Source organism: Agelaius tricolor, unplaced genomic scaffold (assembly GCF_023055355.1).
Source record: "Agelaius tricolor isolate 1412-34295 unplaced genomic scaffold, bAgeTri1.0.p SCAF_2, whole genome shotgun sequence".
Classification (NCBI taxonomy): domain Eukaryota; kingdom Metazoa; phylum Chordata; class Aves; order Passeriformes; family Icteridae; genus Agelaius; species Agelaius tricolor.
The window spans coordinates 60,737,155-60,764,952 of record NW_027269262.1 but is presented as its reverse complement, the minus strand read 5'-3'; the positions used below and the strand labels follow the sequence as shown (position 1 = coordinate 60,764,952).

General features: G+C 40.5%; 2 protein-coding genes and 1 non-coding gene across 8 annotated transcripts in view; 1 reads left to right on the top strand and 2 right to left on the bottom strand.

The window, feature by feature from the left end:
* Positions 1-204: 204 nt before the first annotated feature.
* MTFR1 (mitochondrial fission regulator 1) lies at positions 205-24,532 on the bottom strand. 5 transcript variants are annotated; one of them, XM_071420352.1, is made up of 8 exons: positions 24,391-24,532; positions 17,921-18,063; positions 14,590-14,688; positions 9,267-9,385; positions 5,765-6,006; positions 3,737-3,998; positions 3,473-3,641; positions 205-1,860 (listed from the first exon to the last, which is right to left on the bottom strand). In XM_071420352.1, exons 2-8 carry the CDS (start codon positions 17,984-17,986, stop codon positions 1,801-1,803), a joined length of 1,017 nt encoding a protein of 338 aa, XP_071276453.1. In that variant the 5' UTR covers positions 17,987-18,063; positions 24,391-24,532; the 3' UTR covers positions 205-1,800. The 5 variants fall into 5 exon arrangements, with proteins under 5 accessions (XP_071276453.1, XP_071276445.1, XP_071276447.1 ...); XM_071420344.1 differs by having other exon boundaries at positions 24,362-24,424; XM_071420346.1 differs by lacking the exon at positions 24,391-24,532 and adding an exon at positions 24,052-24,342.
* Positions 12,038-12,110, bottom strand: TRNAV-AAC (transfer RNA valine (anticodon AAC)). The gene has a single exon. It is a non-coding gene; the product is annotated as a tRNA-Val (tRNA).
* A 1,200-nt stretch (positions 24,533-25,732) lies between the features above and the next one.
* Positions 25,733-27,798, top strand: part of ARMC1 (armadillo repeat containing 1) — a 34,047-nt gene continuing 31,981 nt past the window's right edge. The window contains exon 1 of one of the 2 annotated variants that reach the window (XM_071420295.1): positions 25,733-25,924. The gene's annotated coding sequence lies outside the window, so the exon portion shown is untranslated. The remainder of the gene's footprint in view (positions 25,925-27,798) is intronic. The other variant, XM_071420286.1, reaches the window with a different exon arrangement.

Sequence of the window (27,798 nt, the reverse complement as noted above, 5' to 3'; positions counted from 1 at the left end):
TTTGTTTAACCGGCATGCAGCTGAATCAACAGTGCAGGGCTGTTTCACAGCCACCCCTCCTGTTACTCCTGCTGCACAGCAAAGTAAGCAAACCAGCCCTGGAGGATCACTATAAGGAGGTAGTCACTATACTGATTTATAGTCACTGTAACAGAATGGAAACTTCCATTTTTGTGGCTGCTATCATTTGTAGAGTACCACAAATCAAATATGGCATCTTTATTTTATCTGCTTTTAATTTTATATAGTGGCAATAGAGCATAAAATACAAAACTTAAAACCAAAGTTAACTTTTCACAAAGGTGTTTTAAAGGCACTTAAAAGAACTGAAGGACTGAGTGACCAATCAGTAGGACTGATGGCAGAGCACTTTGGAAGGAAGTTACATTGTGTACGTATTAACACCATTCAAGTTCCACACCAGAAAACAAAGCTTGTACAAAACCATGTACAACCTACATTCCAGTTATAAGCAGCAAAGCTTCCCCATCTCCAGTAACCTTGTCAGAGCCATTCAGCTGTCTTTATTTAAAAAGTGCTGCTTTTGTCTTTTCCTGGCAAACAGAAGCTCCCAGAGGCAGTTGTACTTGTCCCAGTAGCCGGGATCAGCTTAGAGCACCAAAAATACCCAAGCTCAGCGTTTTCAATGCTCATCCATGGTCAGAGCAAACCAGGGTGCACCTCAGCCACAGCTCTTGGTTCCTGAACAGCTTTTTCACCCTGACTTGTACTTTCAGCTTGAGCCTTTCTACACCTGTGGAGAACATGAGCTCAGGTGGTTGGTACAGGTGTGGCAGGAAACAGCTGCTGCATCAGAAGGGCTTCCCTTGAAGATGGGCCATGGGCAACAGCTCATCCCATCTCTTCCCTGCAACTGGGGCTACGAGGGCTTGTGCAAGCCCCAGCTGCCAGAAACGTACCCAGGGAGCCAAGCTGGGCAGAAGGTGTCCACGAGCATCTCCTAGAGCAGCACAGATAAGCTGCTTTTGGCAACTTGCACCCCACAGTACTTTGTTCCTTTGTTTTCTTACCTACAGCACTTTATGCCAACTAACACATACTCTTTGTTATTTTAATCTGTTGCTATTTACTGACTATTCCAAATTCCCTTGACTACCTTCTGACAGAGGCTCCCACAGCATGATTTTACCCTTTATAATGGCCACAGGATGATGCAAGCAGGTTTTACTCCCTTACCCTTGCAAGCTGAGGTGAAACAAAATGTACTACTATGTATAATTTAGAGATTTTTTTTTTTTAATTTAGGACCTCTGCAGCAGGTTCAAGTTTTCACTTTATGTCAGTAAAAAGCAGAGTGCCTCTAGGTTTTCTTTGGGATAAAAATTTGCTACAGTTAAGTTTAAAAGAAAGACTTCAACATGAAGATTTCAGTACAAAATTACACATTGTAGTGCAAATTATAGGTAGAGCTCACATAAAACTGGTATTAACTTAAGGATGTATCACCGTCATTATTAACATGTACACAAATTTTTAAGCTGGTCAGTTATGCACAAAAAATGTTGCATATATAACTTAGTGTTAATGGACTAAATCCATCACATAAATCTGAGTGGAAAGCCAAGCTTGAATACAAAATTAATACCTGAGTATAATGGTCCAATTTATTCCCCTTGATAAATCACCTACATACAAACATGTTTAGTGCCTCGTTTCTGCATTTCACTTTAGATCTTTCTGGGCTGTAAGAAAAGAGACCTCTCAGTACTAGTGCTATTTGCAACATAAAATATTTTATACAAAGCAGCTTAACAGTCTTTTGCAGAATAATCTTTAACACTAAGATTTTTCAATTAAAGTCTTCATCTTTCCTGTAGACTTCAGCATGTGTGGTCCAAACTGGAAAGAAAACCAGAAACATGTTCAGATTGCTTTCAACACACCCCTTATTGAACTATCTATCCATCCAAGCAGTAAAAGCAGAACTTGGGCAGAAATAATTTCCTTTATCACTTGCTCCTCTGCATGTGGATGTCACCAAGTAAGGGGAAACTTGTGTTAGCAACAGCTGAAATTGCTCAGAGGAGGGAGCCCACGACCTGCTGGAGCAGGGCTGGAAGCAGTTTGCTCCAGCACAGTAAAATGAGATAGACTCCACTGTCCCTACACCTTGACAACCAACTGCTCCAGCAGCAGTTTAACAGTGCTTCTGCTCTTACTCCACCCTGTGTTTCTGTGCAAGTCCCTTGCAAAACTGTCATACAAGTCTGATCTAACAAAGTTAGATACTGGTAAGTAACTGATGGACAGATTTTATTAGCTCCTTATGGATCAACATTCTATCATTTAATCAAAATCTTCAGTTTTCTTAGCTCTTGATGACTTGATGATCTTTTGCCTCAAAAGGTGGATTGTAAATTTCAAAACCAGAAAATCATGAAAAAACCCTGAATGAATAAACATTGCCAACTTGTTTTCTTCTCAATGCACCAGAGATGTTGAGGAAATGTGATTAATTCTTGGGAAACATCTAGCCTTTTATTTGAGAAGAACAGCCTGAACATTACAGAAATAAACCAGTAGAGGCCAAAAGGCAAGTAAGTCAACATTAATTAGCTGAAGTACTCAAAAGTCCTGAGATTTGTGGCAACAAAATGTTATTTTCCTTAAAACATAATTCAGAGCAGAGCCAGCTTTTGGACTTTAATGTGCATTTTTTCGATTGCACAAATGAAAAAAAAAGCCTCTTTACTCTTCTTGTCTGGTTCCACAGCATAAGGATTCAAGGATTGCTGACAAACAAAACTGATCCAAACCAGGCTGGTTTTTAAGTGTACATTGATAGAGACTTGTATTTTGAATGTTCACTGCTTAAAAAACAAATTCAAATCCATCTGAAATAAACTAGAAGCCATTAATAACTTGTGCCAGGAGGTGGACTTCAAATACAGTTTCATTTTAACATTCTCACACTATAAAGAAACTGCTTTCATATGCTCAGCATTTCCAATTATTAGAAGAAACTCCCTATAAGAAAGAATCAAGATCCAGCAGGCACTCTGAACAATTTATTTTCCAAATTCTAGGAATGTCTGATATGTTTCAGGATCTTGCTTCAAAGTTTCACCTGCACCAGCTGAATGGTTAAGGTTGGTAGTAACAGGCAACTCAGTTCAGACTGGATTTGATGTGAGCCCTTAGCAATGGTTTTCAGAATATCAGATGCTGTGGCAATAGAAAACATTTTTGTTTTTAAAAAATAGCAAAACTGTAACAGGACTTTTTAAAGCTAGGGCCAAGACAGTACACAATCCTAAGACTTGCCACTAAAAACATTTAATTGCCAAAAGTCCTGGCATATCAGCTGTACTTCACAGGGTTTTGTGGACCTAACAAATGAGATGCTAACTTGTGTAACACCTACACATGTTAGCAGAAAGATGTAGGTTGGTTTGCACAACTATAATTTAGTTCAAGGATGTATTCAGAATCAAAATACTCAAATACTCACCAGCACTACCTCAGTCTGTGTCTTTGTTTCAGCCTTTGGAATCACTTTTTCTGTTTCACCTTGGCTTTCATTTTGGTATCGATACGCAAATTTCTTTTTGAGAGCTTCTGCTATTAATGCTGCCGGATCTGCAGGCTGAGACACTTTAGGTTTTGTACCTTCTAAGGATCTAGAAAAGAAAATGGTATCAGTCTCACCGTGAAATAGTTTTGAGTCATAAAACCAAATCACTAATGCCAATCTTGTTACATTGACATTTATTACCTTTTCACCGAGCGCAGTTTCACACTGTTCATGTCTTTGAGGATTTCTAGCATGTTTGGTACTTCAGGCTTCTTTGGCCCGTTTTCCACCACATCCTGGCCAGCATTCATTTTTTGGTTTTTCCTCTCTTTAATGAGATCAATTGCAGACTTACTCTGACCCAGACTTGAGGGAAGGGGTGGAGGCAGAGGAGGAGGAGGAGGTGGTGGCAGTGATGGAGGTGCAACAGGGACAGCAGCTGAAGCAAGTGGACTTGACCCAACTACAAATCAAACATGCAATACAAGTCAGTTTACTTGTGACTGCCCTTCACATGTCACAAATGCTCAGGTAAGAAAATCACTGTATTATCTTTAATTGAGCCCCCTCTACCGCCTTTAGATTGTAACTTCTTCATTCCTAAACCATCTAAGTAGGTTCAGCTAAAAAAACACATGAAAATCCTTCTTGAAAAGTGTCCTTTGAAATTCCAGTCCTAATTCTAGGTGCATTTGTGTCCTTACTGCAGTGGGACAGATGCCATGACATCTTCTGGTTATGTTCTACCCCTAATGTTACCAGTATTTCCCTTTCTTCTCAGAGGCAGCTACTGAGCTGGAAGTCACAATCTGACACAGGAGCAGTGTTTCTCCCTGCTTATCATCACAAGTAAGAAATTTCCATACAACATTTTTCAATGTAAATTTCAGAGCTCAAGCAGTGCTTAAATTGAAGCTTATTCAATTGAAGCTGTCCAAGGTTGAGGATTTTTAGGCCAGCTATTCATCTGTCTCTACTCATAGAGATTCTCACAATAACCTTGATTTTGAGTTCCACGTAGACTTTAGGTAAAAATTTGTGTTATAAATACAGTAACAGTAACAACCTGACAAATAAATAAAGAAACCTCTATTTAATTGCACCTTTAAAAAAACAAAAAAAAAAATCCAATCAAACCAGAATTTTGAGGCTTGGAGTATAAAGTGTGTAAAGATATTTATAGAAATAAAACAGACGAGTCTACTCTGTATCTGTAGGAAAACACACAGCATCATTATCACGTTCTACCACAAGAGGGAGATAAAGATGATAAAATAAAAATTTAATTTCCATAATAAATAGAGGTAAAGGGGGAGAAAAAAAAAAAGCTTATACTTATTTCACATGCCCCCACCCTCCCCCCCATAATTAAAATTCAAGAGTGAAACTAGCTGATCCTTAAAACTATTTCATAGTTTTGAATATGAGCAGTTCAGGAACAATAAAGTAACTCCTATCAGTAAACAGCTAAAGAAGCATCTGAAAAATCACAATATGATTTTATACACAAACATAGGCAAAGCTGTACTTGTGAAGTGACCTTAGGAAAGAGTGACAACCAAATGCCTGTCATCTGCAGCAGACAAGGGCCCTCTCCTGCTAATCTCTGAAGACTTAAAACTGAAAGGAGTCAGAGGTGATGGAAAGAGGAGGAAAAAATCCAGGAAAAGAATGATTCTGTTTACTACCAGAAACAGTGCACCACTTTTGGTTCCATATGGACAATGTGTCTGGTCCCAGAGATGACTGCAGTAAACAATTAATTGCCTTTTCTGTTACTTGAGATGTATATTACGTATTCCAAAAACATAATTAGCATCTTGTATGAATACTTAATGATATCAGAGAGCCTATTTCCTCATTGAATGGAAAGACTTCAGTGTCAGTAATTAAGTTACATTCTTTTAGTTTGGTATAAGCCATCATGTTTATCATGAGCTTTGCTCTGAAAGCTGTTTAATACTTCTTTACTCATTCACAGATTCAGAGCTCTGGCAGATTTACAGACAAACACAATGACTTTAGGAATACTAAAAAAATACAGAAAATCTGGCAAGTCACTTGTCTTCAAGACCTATTCTGTACCCCTTGGTTATTGTGCCAAACTAACCAAAACAATATGGAGAAGTGTTTGGTGTTGCAGTATCTCACAAAAAAAGAATTAACACAGTAGTAATTATAAAAGGGACACATTCATTAAGTAATTTTTACTAAGAGCAGATTTAATACCTGTTGTCAAGTTCTGCTGCTCTTGCAAGGTTACAATTTTGGCTATCTGTGCTCTTAAAGAGGCCAGTTCATTTTCTAGGGCACTGATCTTCTGCATGGCTTCTTCGTTTGCCATCACTGCAATCCTGGGCACTGGCTCCTCTCCCGCCGGGCTCTGCAAGGACATTTGTCTGAGTGGGGGCTTCCTGGAATGATGAGCCTCGCCTGGAGGAGGCTGGGCTGCTTTTAACCAAACTTCTGACCTGTAACAAACATATCACAACATGTTTTAAGGGCTCTGAAATAGACAAAGACTAAAGCAATGTCACCTACAAATCAGGGGTACAAGTTGAAGACCTGATTTCAGAATTGTTTTTACACAAATCACTTCCACCAAAACCTTAAATAGTTTAAATTAAATAAGAGCTTCACATCCTTTCTCCTTGCATCATGAGCTGTGTTTCTTCTCTTCTCCAAGACAGCATTTTGTAGAATCCTTCGTTTCAGCAAGAAAAAAGGAATACATTTCTTCTTATCCCACTCTATTGCTCTGCCTCAAACCTATTGTATATTTCATATATTGTATATTTCATATATATTGTATATTTCATATATCAGCAAGGAAAAAGGAACACATTTCTTCTTATCCCACTCTATTGCTCTGCCTCAAACCTATTGTATATTTCATTTGAATTAAGATTTTTCTTCCCTTAAATGCTACCATTTTTCCCCATGGGCAGCAAATAGCCATTTGCAATTGATTCCTTTGAAGAAATAAGAGTTTATTTGTTCCACATGATATTTTTTTGTACTGTTTGGATTCCTGAATTTTTTAAAAATTAAAAAAAAAAATTCCCATTCTAGCAGCATTGGGAAATATGGAGTGCATGAAATAGCTTAGTGATGCAGAGACTGCTTGCCAGTTGATGGGAGAGGGTCTCATATCAAGTTTTCTAACACAATAATTAGAACTACAGAGAAGAAAATTTCCATACAGTTTTAAAGAGTCCATGACCTCCCCTGTGCTTCTCAGAAGAAAATGTAACTGTTGCCTTCCCTTAATACCCACCAAAGCTCAAGCCATGTTAAACACTGAGGCATTATTGAGCATCTGCTCAAACAAGTCCAATAAGCCCTTACAAAGACACCAGCATTTTAAAACTGGTTATCTCAAGAATCTGAGGAATCTGATCCAGTTAAAGATGTCCCTGCTCATTTCAGGGGGGGCTTGAACAAGATGGCTGTTAAAGGTCCCTTCCAATGCAAGCTGTTCTATGATTCTGTAAGTAGAATTGATAAGGATTGATGACAACAAATCATCATAAACTTTAAAACACAAAATGTGGCGACATACTTAACTCCTCAATCCTCCTTGATGTCAATCCCCAAACTTCTCAGGCATGCCAGGATTCTATTGTTTGTTTAAACAGGAGAGTGCAAATAGGGCCTGGTAAAAGGGCTTTCTGAAATGGGTAGAATGGCTCCAGGCTAACTCAGCCCAAGTGCCCCATCACTCTGGATGAGTGGATTGAGCTACTGTGGGTGCTCATCAGGTTAGATATGCAGCTGTGCTAGACCTAAAGCAAGAGCCAAGATTTAAGGCTAGAACAAGCCCTGTGCTCTGACCACATCAAACCAAGATTAGATACACATTTAAGTCTTCTATGACACTGACAAAAACCATCACCACAACTTGCAGAAATTTGATCAAGGAGAAGTGAGTATTATGGATGCTGAAATTTAGGTGGTGTTATCTAGACAGGAATAGAGAGCAACTCAAGCTGAGAACAGGATACCTCCTATAGCAGCCACCTTCCTGCTCTCTTAAGTAAGGTGGAAGGAGCCAGTGGTCATTTCACGCCTTAAAACCTGCCTTCCAGAAATTTAAAGGAGCAGAATAGCTAAACAACAAAGGGTATTTTCTGCTGAGAGCACTAATAGAGATGTCTTGACTGGAATCTAACACTATGGAAAAATATTATGCCTGAGTTGTCATTATTACTCTGTCCAGGGGTAGAGGAAAAATGATTTCTCATTTAGTTGCTTCCTGTATAAAACTGTATTCACAGAAAAAAAACCCAAAACTATGTCTGCAAGACTGTTTACTAAATTTTACAGTGGATAAATATTGAACAGTAACACCTATGTGATCCTGTCGAAACAGAGAATTTCAAATGCCTGGAAAACACCTAATGCATACCAGCTCCACTAATACCGTGCACAGACGTAATAAACAGTGCACACTGAAATAGTCATATTTGCTAAGTAATTCACTTCCTGTGCTCCATCATAAGCTGTTTGCCTTAAGGTCACCATGTATCTGCAGGATTATTTTAGTCCCATCCCACATCCATCTGTCCCTGCTCCCCCCTTCCCATGCAGACGTTTTAGCAAAATGCAGTCCTACATCTTTCACAATAGGTTCTTTGAAGCACCCAAGAGCCATTCTCCCTGTTGCCTCCATTAAATGTAAGAGCTTTACAGTTCAATCCTTAAACGAAATACTTCTGTGCAAACAAAAGCAGTATTGGACAGTTAATTTCCTTCCTATCAAACAGACTTCAGAAACAGTGTTTCCCAAGCAAGTGCTGAATTCTGTGACTCCCCTCTGAGTTTGTGAAATTAATGTGGCAGTGCCAGAATGTTTGTTATGCAAAGCTTCACTGTAACAAGTCATGTTGGAGGGCATCTAGGTCATTACTAACCTATTTTCAAACCTATGCTTTCAAATTAAGAACAGTATCCTCCTGTAATCTCTGAAGCCAACAATCTGTGCCCTTCTCTGGCAGATTAGTTTGTTTAGAAGAAAAACCTGCTTTGCACTACAGTACTGTACTTTCATTTCTGCATAGCCCAAGCAGCAACCTGAGTAGGATGGAATAGAGAACTTCATCCCTTCAGCCAAACTGTTTCATGTAGTGACAATGCTGTGCAAAACCCTTGGTCCAACATGGCAGTACCTACCCAGCCTTCTGGACACAGGTGCTCACATGCTTCCCTGCCAGTTTTTGTTATGAAGATTAAAGATGTGAAACACAAACCACAATTTTTTCATTGTATTCAGCAGACTACAGAGCCTTAACCAGAAAGGTGAAAAACAACATGCCAATTACTGGGTTGCCAGAATGACCATTGCTGCTAATGAGAAGCTGTACAGTTCACTGCCCCATGGTAATGACAATCTCAGGAGAACTGCAGAATCACTGTTAGCAATTTTGCCATAGCACAGCAGACATTTTCATTGCTTGAAGCTATTGTGTGCAGTTCTTTGCAACATAAATAAATAAAATCCAGAGTCTTCCTTGTATAATGTCAATCTCCTGTATGTTTTCCAACAAGTCTTGGTTTCATAATCCTTTTAGTCTGACCTCTACTACTTCTTTTCCAGACCCTACCTCTGTCTCTTCTCCCAGCATTTCAGTGCTCTCTGTTAATTTGTAATGCACAGCAGAGTCTCAGAGGACAGAAGTGAAGTTTCTTCCTCTCAGTTAAAAAGTCCAGAGAGAAGATTCTGGAAACATACCTGAGCCTTGTAGAGACTTCACCTTCTTCTTCAGCAATCCATCCCACATCAGCGAAGGAGGCCACTGCATCTTCTCTGAGGTGAGCAGGAGTGTTTCCTTCCGCGACATGAGAAATGAGCTAAATTTTAAAGGCAAGATTGAAGGTTTTAGAGTCAATACGTTCAGCCCAAGTCACATTTATGTTACCCAATACTTCTACTGAGGCTACATGTAACTATTAACACACACATGCACAAAACACATCTGTAGACTTGAAGCACTTATTTCTGTCCTGTGCTCAGTCCAGAAGCATTTCACTGACTTCAAACTATTAATTCCATTCTGCTGAACACTTCACAGAAGTTCATGGCTAACTACATACACCATCACATGATGCTAATGAATACTAAAAATCCAATGCAAATTATTACCTTTAAAACAAACAAACATCAACATTCTCACACAGTTTTCTATACTAACTCAAATAGTATGTTTTTAAATTATATTCATGACCAGTAGTTAAAAAAAGACATTAAGGCTGCCAATACTTCTGAAGTATTTTGCTCTAATTTAATATTCTTTTTAAAGTGAAATTCTGCCAAAGTTTCCCTTTCCCTACAACTTCTGTATAAGAAGTATGTACATTGCACAGGGGGAAAAGCAAACAAGCAAAGCAACCCCAAAACCAGGCAAAAAGGCAATTCTACCAGCTCAGTAATCACAAAGACTTTGAGTGAGAGGTAGGATGCAATCATAACATTATACATTACGTGCTAACAATCTTATTTACAACATGCCAAACAAATGGACCATTTTCCAGCATGGTTCTGGCCATTAGCTTTACAGCTGTCTGAAGGCAAAGGTGAGCAAGGTTTCAGAGTCTGGAACCTTTCTTCAATTTCCAGTTAAGTGACCTGAACAGTGATTTGAAAAATTGTTTTGACCATCAATACTCACTCCACAGTCACAACTCAACAAAATGGTTTCAAATCTATTTTGAAATACAGGCTGCTTCCCCAGGTCAGATGAGGGAATGTGTTCAGAGTCACTGGACTCCTGAGCAGCCTGGGATCAGTATCTCAGCAGATAAAAGCTACTGAAACAACTTTCAGTAATTTGCTCTGCTCAGTCTTTCACCTTGAGTTCCATATCTCCAATGCATATATGCCCCAGCTTTTGCTTGTATTCCAAAGAATCACAGACTCTTTAAGGTGGGGAAAGCCCTCTAAGATCACTGAGTCCAGCTGTTAACCCAACACTACAAACCCACAGCCAAATCTGCATGAGTTGCTGCAGCTGTTCAAGTGCTGCCTGTGGCCAGCAGTGGCCAAGGAGCTGGGAACACTGACAAAGATGGTGGCAGTAGGTGCCAGTCTGCAAGGGCAGCCTGCACCCAGACCATCAGCATTGAAGTCAGTTTTCAAGGCAACCCCACTCTGTAAGAGCCAACTACTATGAAATGTTAGCATTAATCTGAATTTGTAGCAGACCTATCACAGCAGGACTGCAGCCTGGATGAGGTGAAACTGTTTCAGAAGAACATCCACACATATTTTAGTAGTAGCCTCGGATACAGAAGTCTCAGGAAGAGAGAAGTTGTGGGCTTGGGGCTGTTTTTTTCCCTGGGAGTTGTTGCAAACAGCCTTAGAAATTGAGATTAGTTGACTTCACCTCACACTCTCACTTGTATGAGAGTCTTTATCACAGCTCCCAGGAGTGCATATTGGCACCATCGGATCATTTGGAAACAACAGGGTTTTTTCCAGGTAGCATCAGCACAGATGGTAATATGTTTATCACATTAACAGTTGTGCCTAATACCATTACAGTCTGCCTCTCTTTAAAGCAGTCTAGAGAATACTATATTGCATGTTAGGATTTTTGCTGTTTGAGGTTTCCTTGGCATTATTCTTTTTAAAAATGAATAGAAATTTTCAAGACCACAGCATTTGTATTAATGCTAATGGCAATTTTAAAAGAGCCATAATACATGAGCCACTTTTTGCAGGTGATACAGATTTTTCTAGCAGTAATATTACCATTAAAAGATTGAAGCCACTTTTAAAGACACTACACATACTTGAATCAAAAATAATTTTCTAAATCAACAGTAAAGAATATATTTACCACTGCCAGAATTCCTGCATAGATAAATAACTTCTAATCCAAGATTTAGTAGTAAGCCTTCTGTTATGTTGTGATACAAGTTTCTTCTTAATTTTAATTCATATTTATATGTAAACAGAATCTGCTTGTTACCCCATATACAGATGTTTCTTTTCTCTATCCCTAAAAACAACAAAGTCCTCCTCAGCAGTAGAATTCGAATTTCAAGTTAATGCAAGATTTTTACTGTAATTTAAAGGTGAAAAGCCAATACCCATCTCTCAAAACTTTCACCTGCCTATGAACACCTCTGTGACTACCCCTATCCTCCAGTCAATTTCAGCAGAAAAAAGCCTGAACAACTGCTCTGCCAGCATCTAAAATGGAGAACAGAGAACTGAAGACAGAGGCCCAGTTCTACTGGATGGCAGGAACTGAATGAATCAGTGCTATAGCCTGCTTTTCTCTCTCTGAAAACTGTATAGTTGCTTCCCCCACTTCCTCCTTGCCAGGCTTTCTGCCTTAGTGTGCATGTGTGCTGCACACACAGACACCCTGAGGGCTGCAGACCCATCATGGATTTCTGATGACTACACACACTGTACTGCCCTGGCACCTCGAGTGGCAAGGGACACATAAAAGAGTCATTGAGTCCAACTCCCAAAGAAGGAGTCAGCCTCGCCAGTGTTTCCGCCCGGTTTCGAACCGGGGACCTTTCGCGTGTTAGGCGAACGTGATAACCACTACACTACGGAAACGCTGCGCTACTCGGCTACGCCGCGGGGCGCGCTCCCTGCTCTTTGTTTGCTCCACAAAGTGCCAAGCAGAACAGAGACTTTTATACACAACAGAATAAAAACCTCTTCGTTTCAAATTACTAATACAGTTATGTATTAAACATTCGGAAACACTTCAGGTAAGAAAAACTTGCTGTGATTTTCCAAATTAGCCCAGTAAATTCAGATGTTTGTAACATGCACACCAAATTATTAGGAGACTTCCACTGAGTTATCAGGTATCCATCAGACAGACAGGAGAAGCATGAGACTAAAACAGAAGTACTGTAGTTAAAGGATGCTATCTTGAGAGACACTACTGTAGGTTTGGTTGAATCTACCTAGGCTATACTAGTAAGTTTAATTTTATTATCTCCTAAATACTACATATAAATCTAAAAAATATGACACACAAAAGATCCGTATTAACTATTTTCATAGAGTGGATAAGGTACATAAACTCTGCCACTTCTTACTGAATATGTAAGCTGCATTTTAGTATATAGCAGTTAATTTAAATGTTGACTATGGCAAGATCCACAGAGTCAGTAGACTTCAAACATCAAAATGTTTGGCTACTATTATTTTTTCAGACTAGCTGAACAAAAGCATGCTAGAAGGTATGTATGGACATTACAGAGATGTTCTTTCAATGAATCTCATCCATTTATCATAAGGAAAATGCAGACCTGTGAAAAGCCTGATGCTCTGGGGTTAGAAACATTGATTGCATACATGCACCCTCAGATGATGCAAGTAAGATTTGATTTGTTTTTTTAAACAGAATGACTTACAGCAAGGTTCAGCTCATGGTCCTTTCATACTAGAGCTAAAGCTGGTAAGAAAGAAAGAGGAAGAGACAGCTATAGGAAAGTGTCAGTTGCAACAGCACGAAAACGATTGAGATCAGTATTGAACATCACTATAGAATCTTAATGCTGAGATAAAGACACAAAGAGCAGATGTTAGCATCACACTTACCATGTTCAGAAGTTTATAGATTAAAATAGAGTCCACACAAACCATATACATTTTAATGTGTTTCAAGGCTCAAATTTTGGAATTCCTATTTTTAATTAAATCAACTCTCACAACTGTACTTCTGTTTTCAGGATCCTTTCATCTCATAGAAGGTGAATGCTTATACTTAGTGTACACACAAAGCTGAATGAATGTCTCTTTAAGAGGACTAAAAAGTCAAATATTATACTTATTTTAACAGAATCCAGACCAAAACATATTTATGTATGTATTTATTTAGTTATTTATTTGCTTAAATACTAAAAATAATCAGGAACAGATTCCTCAGATATATCTTACCATTCCTTGCAAGAACATAAACCAGACATGTCCTCTTTTATGTACCATATTAAGAGAAGTCAGTATTAGGCTAACTATCTGCAAACGAGCATCATCTTCCCTTGTATGGCCTTCACAGCCCAGAAAAATCAGACACACAGGAGACTTCACTACATTTTAAATCTGAGGCACAGGGAGCCTTCTTGCTGGCAAAATACCTACTAATTATATATTCAAAAGTTTAATCCAGCATGCCATTTGTTGTCCTCACCTGCACAAAACTCCACATTCCTTTATTTTTTTTTTTTCATCAAGCCAGTAGAAATGTGAGATGGCTGTCCCATTTCTCAATTAAGAGAGGCAAAATGTTAGCTTGGCTTTTACTATCACACCAATAAGGCTTCTATGGTTATCTGAACTATCTAGTTTTGCTACTGTAATTTCAAGTCTAAATATTGTTCATACATTTCATTTATGATAAAGAAATTAATTTAAACATTGAAAAATTTAGCACTGTGGAAATTACTATATTTTAAGTGTGGCAGCTGATTCCCTCCATTCATCTTTACACTCCCCACCCTTGCTCAGCCCACGGAACATTCCTCTCTCAGCTTGAATTTCAAACACTAAATTTCTCCAATTCTATACCCACCCCCTACCCCTAACACCAGAGTTGAAGAGATTATGTGTAACAGCTTCCACTTTCCCATCTGTTCCTGAAAGACTCATTATAGAAAGCATGGGTTTTCTCTTCCTTAAGCTTTTACACTTGCTCTTTACCCTACCCTTTCACCTACACAGTGCTAGCCTTGTATTTTAAACAGAAGCAAACAGGATACTCATGTTATCTTGTAACTAATTTTTTGATTTCTGATAAAGTTGTTTATTTTCCCAAGTATTTTTAATACTGTTCATCTTTACAGGCCTCTTAAGCCTAGCTTATAAGTACTGTTTATATAAATAAGTTTCAATCATTTTTCTCTTTTATGAATTTTTTTTCAACTTTCCTATTTGGAAAAAATCTGAACTGGAAGCAGAGAGAAGTTAAGTAATTCTCCTATATCTAGTTTATCATATTCTACTTTTACAAACCTTCTAGTAATGAGCAAATCTCTTTATCAGTATAGTGAGAAACAGATTCTAAATTGCTGAGGACACCTACCTGAAAGTGAACTCTTGGACACTGTATAAGAGAGAGGTTAGTACCAATTTTTCTTACAATACTTCGAGATGAACCATAAGGCTTGCTTGACCAAAGCACCTGCATGGGAAAAACAGAGAAGCCAGCTGTTAAGGGAACTGAGTTTTGTATCATATTGTAATAAGCTTTCCCTTATTCTTCTGTACCACGCTTTTGCCAAACATATTTACTAATTTCTTTCATGCTGGAATAGGATATAATGTTTATACACTGAATTCTGTCCCAGTGAACTCCTTACATTCTATCCCCAAACTGGCACAAACGCATTACACATCATCAGAACAGTACAGTACTGTACAGGCTGCTTAAGGTCAAGACAGACTCTGGATTAAGTCTAAAGCCAAAACAATAAAATAGGTAATGCAGAAGACTCCAGGAGCTGAAAGTACCTTCAAAAACACAATATTCAAATTTTTGAGACAATAAAGAACCTACATTCAGAGAGACACCTCTTTTTATAGGGTTTCAAGAAAAGCCACTCCATCATTAAAAATCCTTGAAGTCACATAGTTCTTCATTTCTCAAAATATTTTTTTTCTTTTTAAATTAAGAGCTCTTCTAACAGGAATAGTGTCTACACTTCTTAATGAAAGTAAGTATCAGCTACAATAAATATGAAAATGTAACTGTGAAATTACGAAGCAAAGGAAAGTAAAATGAAGAAAATAAGACAAAATTTTTGTACGAAAGGAACTTTGTCTCCTGCCCCAAAAAAACTAGATTCACCTAGAGAAAACTGCCCACAGCAGCTCAACACACCAGGCTTCATTATAACTGTTTCTACTTCAATTTACATTTTTTCTATGATGTTTCAACAGGGATTAAATTTGCTTCTTTTTGTTGTATTTAGTATTTACAACAGCTTTATAAAGGAAATAAAATGGGAGTTTAATCCTAGGAGAATACTACAAAATGAGCCAGAACAGAAGCAAGCACCCCGGAGAGAAGTAGGAAAGATTTCAGCACAGGCAAAGGCAACAAAAACAATGCAAACGAGAAAAAGAATAATAAGAGGACTCTAACACAGGGTACATTATTAGTAAACAATTAGAACATTCGATGGTAATTTTAAAAACTTGGGCCAATTATGGCTGTAAATATGAATTTACTAATCAGACTTTAGTTTTTAAAATATCATAGCTTCAAGCAAACTTGACATCCTGGTAGAAGGTTGCCCAACAAAGAAAACAGGAAAAATCCAGGCTATTCTAATTGGCAATAGCAATATTGCTTGTATGATGACTGTAGTGGTGCTGTGGGAGTTGCATAACACACAGCTGAATATTTTAATATACTAAGCAAAGATCACTTCAGTACTTGTAGATATTGAAGGTTCTATTAAAAAGGAAAGTTTATGTTCCATGGTATTGATCCCCAGATTATTTCACAAACATGCCTATTTCTAATTTCTATCCTTCCTTCCTCTGGCTTTACTGGAATGTAAAATTTTTGACATAATAAATGTGCACTGCACATATGCTACATCCTCACAACAGAGCTGCAACTTTGCCACGAATCCACTCAGATCTATTTTTTTTCCATTCTATAAAAAAAACATTCTCTTGCTTAATACACTGCTAAGCTGAACACAAATTTTTCAATGCAGAGTAGTGTATTGATGCTGCATTTTGGTTGCCTCAACCAAGACCTCACATTTGTGCCTATCACCTGTTTGTTTACATGTCTGAGCAAACAGCAGGTACATCAGTGGCCTTCAAGTACAAGTCACTGACAAACAGCACCACAGTAATACAGTCTCATTATTAACAACTGATTCTGATTAAAGCAGAACTGTTGGCAAGAGACTCAAAGTGATGGGGCATTGGAACAAATAATGCCAGTCAAAGGAAGGCTTAATAAGTTGCAGAAGTAATTCCACAACAGCAAGACAGTCTAGACTACATGCTCTATTACCAACACAATGCAATGCATTTTAAACAAGCAGCAAAACTTGTTCAGATATTGCTCAGACCACAGACAAGTTGTTGACTAGCAGTCAAAAATATTTGGTTTCCAAATGCCCTTGGGGCTCTTCAACAACAGTGGTTTGGTGCACCAAAATGCTGAGTGACTCAGTTTTGGTACCACAAGATATGCCAGGACATTATTGTCAGAACACTGCATGCAAACTGTGCCACAAGGGATTCAAGTAAAATCAGTTCCCTGCTCAGCTGAGCTGAGGTCTCAGCACTGCTCTAACCAAGTTTAAACAACTTCTTGTTGACTTGAAGCACTGGCTGAGCAAGTCTGCAAAATGCTACTTAGTCATACACTGCTATTGCATCAGTTCTTCGCTGTGACATTTGGAAATGTAACTGCATTATCACAAGCTTCATACAGTAGAGAATGGGGAAAAAAAGACTAAAAACTTGTTTCTCTCCCTATTTAGGCTGAAATTGCTGAATTACTAGTGTTATAATGCAATACATTCTCATACTTTGAATTTTCAAAGTTACAAGGAATCTCAGATCAAAATTCAAATAAAATCCTAAAATACAGATTCTGGTTGTCAATGTTTATTTACACTGTATAAACAATTTGTTCTCCATAGATTCCCAAGACTGATAAAAGGTTCTACCACAATAATACTGACCAAATACCGCACATAGCTTTTAAGGATTTCCCCATTCTTAAAACATTAAAATACTTCATTACACGGATTACTGCACTGAGGTCAACATTTGTACTCAAAATAGCTTCCAAAAGGTCAGTGACAGAGCAGCTGATGTGTAGCAGTTCTGTCTCTCTCTGCTAAGCATTCAAAGAAAACTCTCTATATAGTCTTCTCCAAGAGGAGAGCTATGCAGGCCTGTTCCTCTGTTTACCCAGCAAAGAACGCAGCTGTGTTGCTCTCATGTACTGTTACACCTCCAGAAGAGGTAACTATAGCACAGAAGAGGTAAATGTAGCACAATAATAATCATCTCAGTTTCATGGGGCTTTTGTATCTCCAAGGTAAGAACAAGCAATAAGATTTTTTTTTTAATCACTGTTAAAAATAAGATGGAATTCTCCTTCAGCTTCAAAACACACACAGAAGTCCAGCATGAACAGCAATGTTTAAAAAGTAAACAGTTTGTTGGAATACAAGGAACTGCGTAGTACTTTTAACACATTTATTACTCAATATTTCAGTGCTCAAGTCATAAACTTGATGACTTTTCAGCAATGCAGAATCATCCCAGTATTGAGTGTACCTAAAGTGTTCTTCTAGATAAGCACAAACTAAACCACATTAAATGCTTTCTATACCTTATTTTCTGAAAACATAAAGGAAGTTTGAAACACTTACTGATTCCATGTTCAATCCAATTTGTTCAAAAGCCATCCTAATTAAGCGCTTCAGCCAGCAAATCATCAGGACTGGAAAAGGCCTTTCCGAACTTGGATTTAAGCCTTCCAAACCTACAAGGCTGCCAAGGTTCCATAGTAGTTCTGAAATGAGACACATAAGAATTTTAGATGCATGTTGTGGAACATGTACAGAAGTAAACTGCTAGATTCCTAAAAAGACAAGTTTTAGATACAACACATATTAGATGACACCAATACCTTGTACTGTAAAGCAAAGGTGTTCAGAAGGCATCTACTTAATACAGGTAACAATGACTTTTTAGTAGTGTCGTTTTTACAGACTCATAGAATTGTCTGAGTTGGAAGGGAGCTCAAAAGTCATCCAGTTCCAACCCTCCTGCCATGTGCAGGGACACCTTCCACTATCAGGTTGGCACAGGGCCCCATCCAGCCTGGCCATGAAAACTTCCAGGAATGGGGCATCCACAATTTTTTTTGACAACCTGTTTCTGTGCATCAGCACCCTCATGGTGGTACATATCTAATCCAAACCTATCCTCTCTCAGTTTAAAGCCACTGCCCCTTGTCCTATCACTACATACCCTTGCAAAAAGTCCCTCTCTAGCTCTCCTGTAAGTTCCCTTCAGGTACTGGGAAGAAATCTAAGCTGTTGTAAAGTTAACAATTAAAAAATTGAGGAAATGACTGCTCACTTGAGCTTGGACAGATGATGGCGTTCAACAACTCTAAGTGAGCATCAAGCCCTATGGAACGCCTGCAGATGGGGATTAGCACTAAGATTGAAGTGCCATACTCATATCTAAAACTCATTTCTATGCAGGAACAGACTGCAGAAAGATGATCACCTCTCCTGACTCACATTCTCTGACAGCTTTGTTGTTCCTTCCTTTTTCCTACAACTAAGGAGAGAAAGGAAACATGGAAAAATGACTAATGTAGGAAAATTACATTAAATACTGTAGATGTAGGACATGAAAATATTCAAGCAGTTTATAAGATTAGACAGATTTCAAATTTTGTCTATTTATACACACTTCCATTCCCCTGACTCAAGATAGTTTTATTGCTCCTCTAGCAAAAATAGTGTACTTTTTCTTTAACTGTGTTCTACACCAGTCATAACCTGGACACCAGTGAGAAGTGTATGCCACCAAAACCAGGAAAAGAAGCCACAGACTTGTGTTTACATTTCTTTTGTGTAGCAGGCTGGAAACAACACTCTGTTGATGCACCCCGAGCAACGTATTTGTAGCATGAACAATGGTGTTGCTGTAGTCACTCTATATACAGACAGGGATGACTAAAGCAATGCAGCAGCAAGGAACTGGTACTTGGGAAGATGGAAAGTCAGGAGATGGAAAAGCTCTGCTGTTTGGAGAAGCCAAACAAGCCCTTCAGTTAAACCATCATTGTTTCCATTACAGATTTTTTTCAACAGTTTACAGTTCCTTAGTAATAACGTACTTCTTGTGGAAACTTGGCAGAAACAGTACAATCTTACAGTTATCTTTTTTTAGACAGGCTTAAAAGACAGTTATTATTAGTTTCTCATCATCATCACAGGATTTTGTTTTGTTTGTGACTAAGCTCAGAAGAAACTGTTAATCTACACCAAGAGATTAGAATGAAAATGACAACTGTTATAGGAAAAACAATAGGGAAGAATAATGGGCTAGCTACCAAACAGCCATGAATACAAGCTAGACTCATTCATAGTAAATAAATAAGTCATAGACTTCTTTATAGAATGCTTGAGAAGTCTATTAGAGAAGCATCACCATCTACTTGATCTATTATTCCTTTAGGTATCTGTAATTCTTCCATTACACAACCCACTCTTTAGACCTTGGATCTCATTGCACCTGCAGTGCTCTTAAAACAGGAAGAATACAATGCCCCACGCTGGATTTGGCATCCTATCTGCCACTGTAGCATGCAGTTACACAAAGGAGAGGAATGCTCCTTTAAAAGGGGAAACCTGTTCCAAAGGTGTGATTACATGTGATCTACTCCACCTCATTCCAAAGTCCAGACTTGTTCAACAAGCAGTGTGGAAATCAAAAGAAAAAAAAAAAAAGCTTCATCAAGACAAATTCAAACGAAAGAAAAAACTAGGGTACAAAGAAGTACAAAACTTGTAATAGTTTTGCTGAGCAACTGCAAAGACAGGGCTGGCTGAGAAAGGCAAGTGATAGGACTAAAAGGAATGACTGTACCCTGATACACTGGTCTCTCAGCATAGGTTTAAAGGAAGTCAGAGTCATGTTTTCTTCCAGGCAGAGAAGAAAATGTATGATTTTGTTCCTGATTAAATGAGAGGTCCAAGTCTAACAATAAAGACAATCTGAACAGAAGTGAAAAGTGAGTGTTAGAACTTCCTCCAAAGAAATCAGAGCAGGTCTAGAAAGTTTCTAAGAATTTAAGAAACTTAAAGGCAAACAGATAAAAGAACAACACAAAAACTGACAAGATAACCAATTAAAAGCACAAAACCAGATGTAGAAAAAAAGTAGCACAACATGAGGATGACAGAATAGTATAAATATGAAGTAGTAAGCTAAAAAAGGCAAGCTACAAAATGGGTTTCATCTCACTGGCATAAAACAGTCCTATATGTATTAGTAAGAGGCAAGAGAGACAACCATGATGCAACAGGAAAGAGAACAGTGTGTGATTTGGATAGTCAGTATGTATTCAGTGTTTTCACCTGACAGTGGCAGGTAAGACAGGTGTTAACACGAATACAGACTGTGCTGAGAAGTTATAAGCATCCAGGACAACAGTATCTAGTGAATTTCTAGTGAACCTTGCAAAGTTCAGAAACTTGCCAAAGTAATTTTTGAAATATTGATAATTAATTTTAGAAACTCAGTCAATAGGATTCAAAACCCCAGGAATCAAAGTAGGAGCATGACAACACAAAGCACTGGAAATAGTCCAAAACACTTATCCTGCCCTAAAATATTACAGTGACCCTTTATAATTCCAGGTTCCAAGACTTTGATGACTGAACACAAAAGAGCATTCATTCAACAACACAACTACTTCAGTAAAATGAATATTTATAGTACACTTTATAAGTTATTGTTTCCTCTGTAGCCTAAATACTTCAAGTATTTGAGACTGGGGTCATCAACATCTTGCTCTTTTCAATGACCTGTGTGTTGTTGCAGAAGAAAGTGACTGAAATCAATCTGTAAGAGCACAGAGTACCACCCAGTTCCTGGACTAGCTTCCTTAGTTTGTGGCTCTAAGGAAAACCACCAGGTTTGAACAACCTCCAGTTAATCTGTTATCTAAATGAAAAATGCTTCTTAGTGTATTTTTATCAGATTAGGAGTTTACAGGACTATCTCCAGGCAAACTTCATACTTGTTTCCTTCCAACTATGTTGCACTATACCTTTCTTCACAAAACTCAACTATTTCACAATTGGTTTATGTGCCAAGAACAGATAGGGTTCATTCCAAAAGAAACTGCTGGACAGCAAGAACGAAATCATTAGCAAATTCACCTCTTGTGTCCTGTATACATACCATTTTCAGAAGCAGAAGCTAAATGTTTATGGCTTTTAGTAAACAGAACAAGACCTCTTTTAAAATATTGACCTTTGTGGTATTTATCCTCTCTCTTCTTGGTGCTACCTACAGTAAAAATAGTTTAATTTCCCAAAAATTTCCATGATCCAATTACTAAAATGAAGAGCCCTGAGTGATAGTAATATTGCCATAAAGAAACCAGTCCTTCTGCTCTGCCTCAGCAAAAGTATTACAAGGATGAGCAGCACTTGTGGACAAGATTACCAAGATGTCCAAGGAGCTGTAACATAAAGAATTAGATTTCACTGCATAAAGCATGAGGGGTTGGAATTTCATGGGTTCATTTCAATGAAACCCAGAAATTAGCAATGCTGAAGAACTTTCTTACTGATATGAAAATATGGAGGAATTCCTTGGTTTAGAAATGAGGAAATCTACATTTCCAAGCCCCCTGGAGCTTGTTTGCCCCTACTTTTTCCAACCACTTTTGCAGGCTCTGTGCAATACTTTCATATCAAATAGCAAGCCAACAAAGCTGAGAGATAGTACCACTGATAAATGACAAAAAGTTAATTAAATAAATATAAAACCTCTGGAATCTCTGCACATAAGGTATAATATCCAGTAAATATGAACAGAAGCCCTTTGCCAGGCTTTTTAGTGAGTCCTACACACAAAAGATTAAAAGAAAAGCAGATGCAATTGCTTTCAAACTGAAATTCTTCTATGAGTTTTTCAATGTTGCATTTATCCAGGTCCCCTTCAGAGCATGAGTTCTTGCTCTTTAAAAGAAATACAATATTCATATTTTTTTTACTGAAGGTTTCTCTCATTCACTTAAGGTCCATACAAACATATAAGAGAATGACTTGATGGGATTGATGGAGCAGATTAGTCTCAACAAAGAATAAACAAAGGTATGAAATCTGAAAAATGAAAGGTGTAGTCTCTAAATTCAAAAGGCATAACTTGAAGAAGTTTAAAATTTTCAAAGAAGCATAGGTTCAAAGGAATACCAGCCACATAAAAATGAAATGCAAAGAGACCAGGCTCCTCCTTATTTTAGCAAGAACTAGGGCAAGCATATCTCCTCAGTCTTTTAGGCTACCACATGACCCAAGTCCATCTAATAAAATTACATCCACAAGGAAACATTATTTAAAAAGTAATAAAGGAAGATAAAGCAAAAAAAAAAAAAAACCATTATCACAACAGCCAAATGGGCAGAATAATCTCTGGATAAAGGACCAGAGTCTGTCCCAAACTGACACAGACCAGCTACAAGCAAAGTAAATATGCATTTGGCAGAGGTCATACAGCCAGAAACAGGAGTCTGTTCTTTGGTGTGGAAGCAACAAATAATGGAGCAGCCCAGTACTAACAGAAACACCTGTTTGGAAAGATATGGAGAGATAAAAGTCAGTAAATACTACAGGGATAATCTAAGCTAGTACTGGTATGAAATTTAAAGCAGGAATTGAAAATCATACATATTTGCAACAGAAGTTGCTAAAGCTTTCTTAAAAATATAGCCCCATTGTATTTACCTGAACATGCAAAGCCCTATTAATCAGATTTCATTCATGCTATCCCATCTTGTCCACTTAGGACAGAGAAAAAAAATCTATGTTTCAGCACTAGTTTAATCAAAGGCCTTTGCTCAGCAATGATTATACCTGCACAGTGCACTGTGATACCACTGAGAGGTAAGTGAAACCCTTCAACACCTACAGACCACAAGGTATTATGTGACAGAGACAACCAGACACCTGCACTTCCCTGCCGGACAGACAGACCTCCCCACCAGCTGCTGTGAATGTCAGTCTTTCTGCTACAGCTTTGAGAGACAACAGCAGGTAAGTCTTACAAACAAAACGGTGTGTTTGTCTGAACAAACATTTTAAAATGTCCAATTTTCCCCCCAGATATCTCTCTGTGTAACAAGGCAGAGTTCCTACACACAGTAATCATGTTTACCTAGTGACCCCTACAAAGCACATTATTTGCATTCAGCAACAAGCAACCAGAACTTTCAGACCTGATGTGCAGATAACTCGACTGACTCATTTTAATCACCTAGGTAAAAGCCAGTGGGGATGAGAAGACACAATTCCTATTCATTTAATCTTTGTTAAGTCTTGCCTTCACAAGAGCTGCAGAGCACTCTGAGGACAGCATGTTAATACTAATGAAGTACTGCTGACGCTGTCAGGCAGAGATCAATGCACTACGATTGATTTCAGCATTCAAACTCCACTCACCCTCAGTATTTGGAATTTCAACAGCTCGTTAAACAAAAGGAAAAGACGCACCCAGCAAGTTACTTATTTATGACCACTACAGAAAAACTTGAGCACGGCACCAGTATCACTAAAGGTGCACACAGCAAGCAGTGTAAGTTTACAGAAAAGAGAAATTAAACCACCATGCCCCTTAGGGTTCATTTTTCCTCTTATACGCCAACTCTCTATTTTAAAGCGTCCTCAAAAAACTTTCCATATTATCTCCACATGATCTTGTATTTACATTATTCCCCGTGACCTGTCACCTTCTCATCACAGCAGTTCACCTGCACGAACAAAAGCTTCGGCCCAGCACCCCGAGGCGCTTCCACGCTCCTGCCGGCACCTGCCCTGCCCGGGGACGACGAGGCCGCCCCGAGCGGCCTGTACGCGGTTTCCAGGCGAGCTTCCCCTCACGCACCGCCCCTCGCCCGGGATCGGCCACGCCAAGAGGGGCTGACCAGGGGGAAGAAAAGGGGGTGCCCAGGAGGGAGGAAGGGGCTGCCCAAGAGGAAAGGGAGAATCTCGGCCGCGGCCGCGGCCGCCGCCACTACCGCTGCCACCGCTGCCGCCACCGCCCCCCCCCCCTCGCCTCACCCGCCGCCGCGGCCGACGCGCTGCCTCACCCGCTGCTCGCGCGGCCGCTCGCGACCCTGCCCCGGCAGCCAATCGGCGGCCGGCTCGGCGCCGCCCCGGCCAATGGCGAGCCCGGCGGCGGGCGCGGGAGGCGGGACGTGGCGCGCGCAGCGAGGGTGAGGCGCTACCCGGCAGGCGCCGAGCCGGCAGCGGGCGGGGGAGCCACCCCGCCCCGCCCCCCGCGCGGTCACGTGAGCGGGACCCGCCAATAGGGGCGGGACGCCGGGCGGTCCCGGTCCCGGTCCCCGGGCAATTAGCGAAGTGGATAAAGGACACGGCTTCAGGCTGTGCCGGGGGAGGTTCAGGTTGCACGTTCGGAGCAATTGGTTCACGAAAAGAGTGATTAAATGTTGTAATGGGCTGCTCTTGGAGGTGGTGGAGTCACCATGCCCAGAGGTGTTTAAGAAAGGCTGGATGTGGCACTTCATGCCCCGGTCTAGGTGACAGGGTGGCGGTGCTCGGCCACAGGTTGGACTCGATAGCCTCACAGGTCCTTTCCAGCCTCGCTGATTCTCTCATTCTGAGGCGGTGGGGAAGGGCAGCGGCCCTGCCCTGTCACCGCTGGGCCAGCGCTCCCATGTTCGCCTCGTGTGGTGCCTGCGCGGCGGCTCTGACTCCACCACAGCCCCGGCCATGGCAGCCGGTGGCCTGCGGCTCTCTGAGGTGCGGCGGTCGGCTGCGGAACCGCCGGTGGCTCCTGGGCTGGCTGTGTCCCATTAAGACCTTGTGGAAAGGAGGGCCGGGACCCCTGTGGAACCGGGCGGAAAGTCGGGATCGCTGTGGGGCAGCGGCGTGATAAAGGGGAGCTCAGAGTTTCTTCGGGCTGAATTGATTTAAGCATTACTTAGCGGGTGTTTTCAGCTTTAGAAACTACCGAGAACTTTACCTCAAGCATTTTAAAATAAGGTGTGAGGGTCATGTGGAGGAACGAGGAAACAGAAAACCTTTGCCTTGATGGGGACCCAAACCATCGTAAAAGATCAAGATGCAGCACCTGGTGCTTTTAGAGGTTTTTTTCAGCCTTAACCATGCCTTGATTCGATATGAAACCAAATCTAATTTAGATGTCTCGTGGTGTGGGGAATACCCATTTCGGGTTTCGAACCAAGATATGGGCATCCTCTGTCCATACAGCTTTATTTAAGCAGTAAATTCGACTTATCGTGGAAACCGTCTTTGGAGAAAAAAAAAAATAAATCCAACGCAAATGGAGCTGCGCGAGGAGCGTGTTTCTGGACTACAGCGCTCGGACTACACCTCCCGGCCTGCACCGCGCCCCTCAGAGGAACAAAGAGCTCCTCGATTGGCGGGGGCCCGCCCTCGGTAGGCGCCAATCGCGCCGCGCGGTGTGGCGCGGTGCGGGGTCAGAGCGGGCTCCGGTGGGTGGTGCAGGCGCTCTCGTTCCGGTGCTTAGCCCGCGGTTCCTCCCAAGCCGCTTCCCGTGCTCCGCAGGCCGCACCGCTCCGCGGGACATGGGGGAGCGGAGCTGAGCTGCGAGTCCGCCCAGGGACGGCTTTTGCGACGGTACGGCCCTGCCGGGGAGGGAAACAGGCCGCGCCGGGAAGGGCCGTGAGGGGGCGGCGTGTGCGGCCGAGATCCCCCTGCTGCCCGATCAATCCCGGAGCTCCTGCTGCCCGGTGCCTGCGGGGCTGAGTCTCCGCCGATCGCGGGGCCTGGGAGCTGAGTCCCGGGGCCTGGTCCCCGCCGCGCTGAGGCCTCGGGCGCCTGGGGAGGGCTGGAAGCGGAGCTGTGCGGGTTCCTCGCCGGGGCCGCCCCGGCGAGAGCACAAAGCGGGGGAGAGAGCGACAGACAGACAGACAGGACTGTGGTGCCTGGGTCAGGCTTTGGTCTCAAAGCTACGAGAGGAGACAGGAGCAGGCATCTGGCTCGCTGCTCTGCCAGACTCCTGAATTATAGATATCTTATTATAACTTCTAAGACCGCCTATTTTTTTAAATTAAAAAACTCTCCGGGAAGTGGGCGAGGGCGTGAGTTTTGGTGGAATTGATTGTTGCAGGTCATGGAGAAGGGTGAGGATTTCAGAGTTGTCTCCGGAGTTGGGGCTTAGGAGAGATGGAGAAGGGTCTGGGGATAACAGAATCACGTAATGGTTTGGGTTGGAAGAGACCTGGAAGAGCATCTAGTTGTAACCCCCGTACCCTGAGCAGGGACACCTTCCACTCAACCAGATTGTTCAGAGCTCCATCCAAGCTGCCCTTGAACACTTCTAGGGATGGGGCATCCACAACTTCTCTGGGCAGCGGGTTCCAATGCCTCACCACCCTTACAGCAATTTATTCCAATATTTAATCCCAACCTGCCCCCTTTCAGGTTAAAGACATTACCCCTTGTCTTATCACTATATGCCTTTGTAAAATGTCCCTCTCCATCTTTTTTGTAGCTCCCTTCAGATGAGTGTAGCCTAATGGAATCGGTGGGGGTAAAACTTGGTTTTGTGGGTAGGTTTTTTCAGAGGATTAGAAGAAAAAAGGCAAAAGGTGATCAGGATGGAAAGAGTTGTAGGAATGATATGGTGCTTGGGACACAGACTTGGAAGTCAGAGACTTTGATTAGCATCAGCTCTACTCCTGACTTGGTTTCTAAGTCTTGAATAAGAAGTTCCTTTGTGTACTATGGAAAATAGTTAATAATACTCAACAGAGCTGCTTTGGCTTTGTTTGGTGGTTTTGTTTGCTGAGGTTTTGTTTTGTTTTTTTAATATTAGAGTTTTTTCCTTTGGAAACACAAACTTGTATTGGTTGAGCTACTGTATCTCCCAGTTGATATCTTTTTGATTTCTGATAGTCCAGAGAAATAGTCTGGAGACTAATCATTGGCCTGTACTTTTCACTCTAGCACTCTCCTGAAGTAAGAAACATTGACTTGGAGATTAACAGAATTTTTTCTCTGTGAAAATTTCAGAAATTATCATACTCTTAATGCATGTTTATGGCTCAATGTTTTTGATGAGTGTGATAAATTTATGTTCCTCAGAGGCCAATCTTCAGTGAAGAAAAACTATTTAATGTTGGCAAATCATGTTAAAAGAATGAGATCGCTTAAAAATTGTATTTATTCTTTGTTTTGGGGGACAGTGAGTGATTTAACAAATTAACAATATGCGTTCACTCCCACTTTTGTGCCTTAAGCTACTTGGCTGAGTTGGTACTGGCAACAACCAGGACTACAGTTAGCATTTAGGAGTTTCTGAGGCACAAAGAAACTTTTTTTTTTTGCACCAAGATTTTAGCATTTTCTTTGAGCAAACTTATGCTTTTGTTGCCTGTTAAGTAGTTATTATTAAACAACTCTGCAATCTGATACTCTCACACTAACACGTGTCTCCTTTGAAATTGATCTGGTGGTTTGGACTTCGACTGCAGCAAGGTGTGACCTGC

Excerpts from the sequence above, each read along its gene's own strand:
- MTFR1 (XM_071420352.1), bottom strand. The coding sequence starts at position 17,986 with ATGATTTGCTGGCTGAAGCGCTTAATTAGGATGGCTTTTGAACAAATT. Across the intron at positions 14,689-17,920 it reads TTGGATTGAACATGGAATCA|GTGCTTTGGTCAAGCAAGCC; the intron begins GTAAGTGTTTCA and ends TTTCCCATGCAG. Across the intron at positions 6,007-9,266 it reads GAAGTCTCTACAAGGCTCAG|GTCAGAAGTTTGGTTAAAAG; the intron begins GTATGTTTCCAG and ends TGTTTGTTACAG.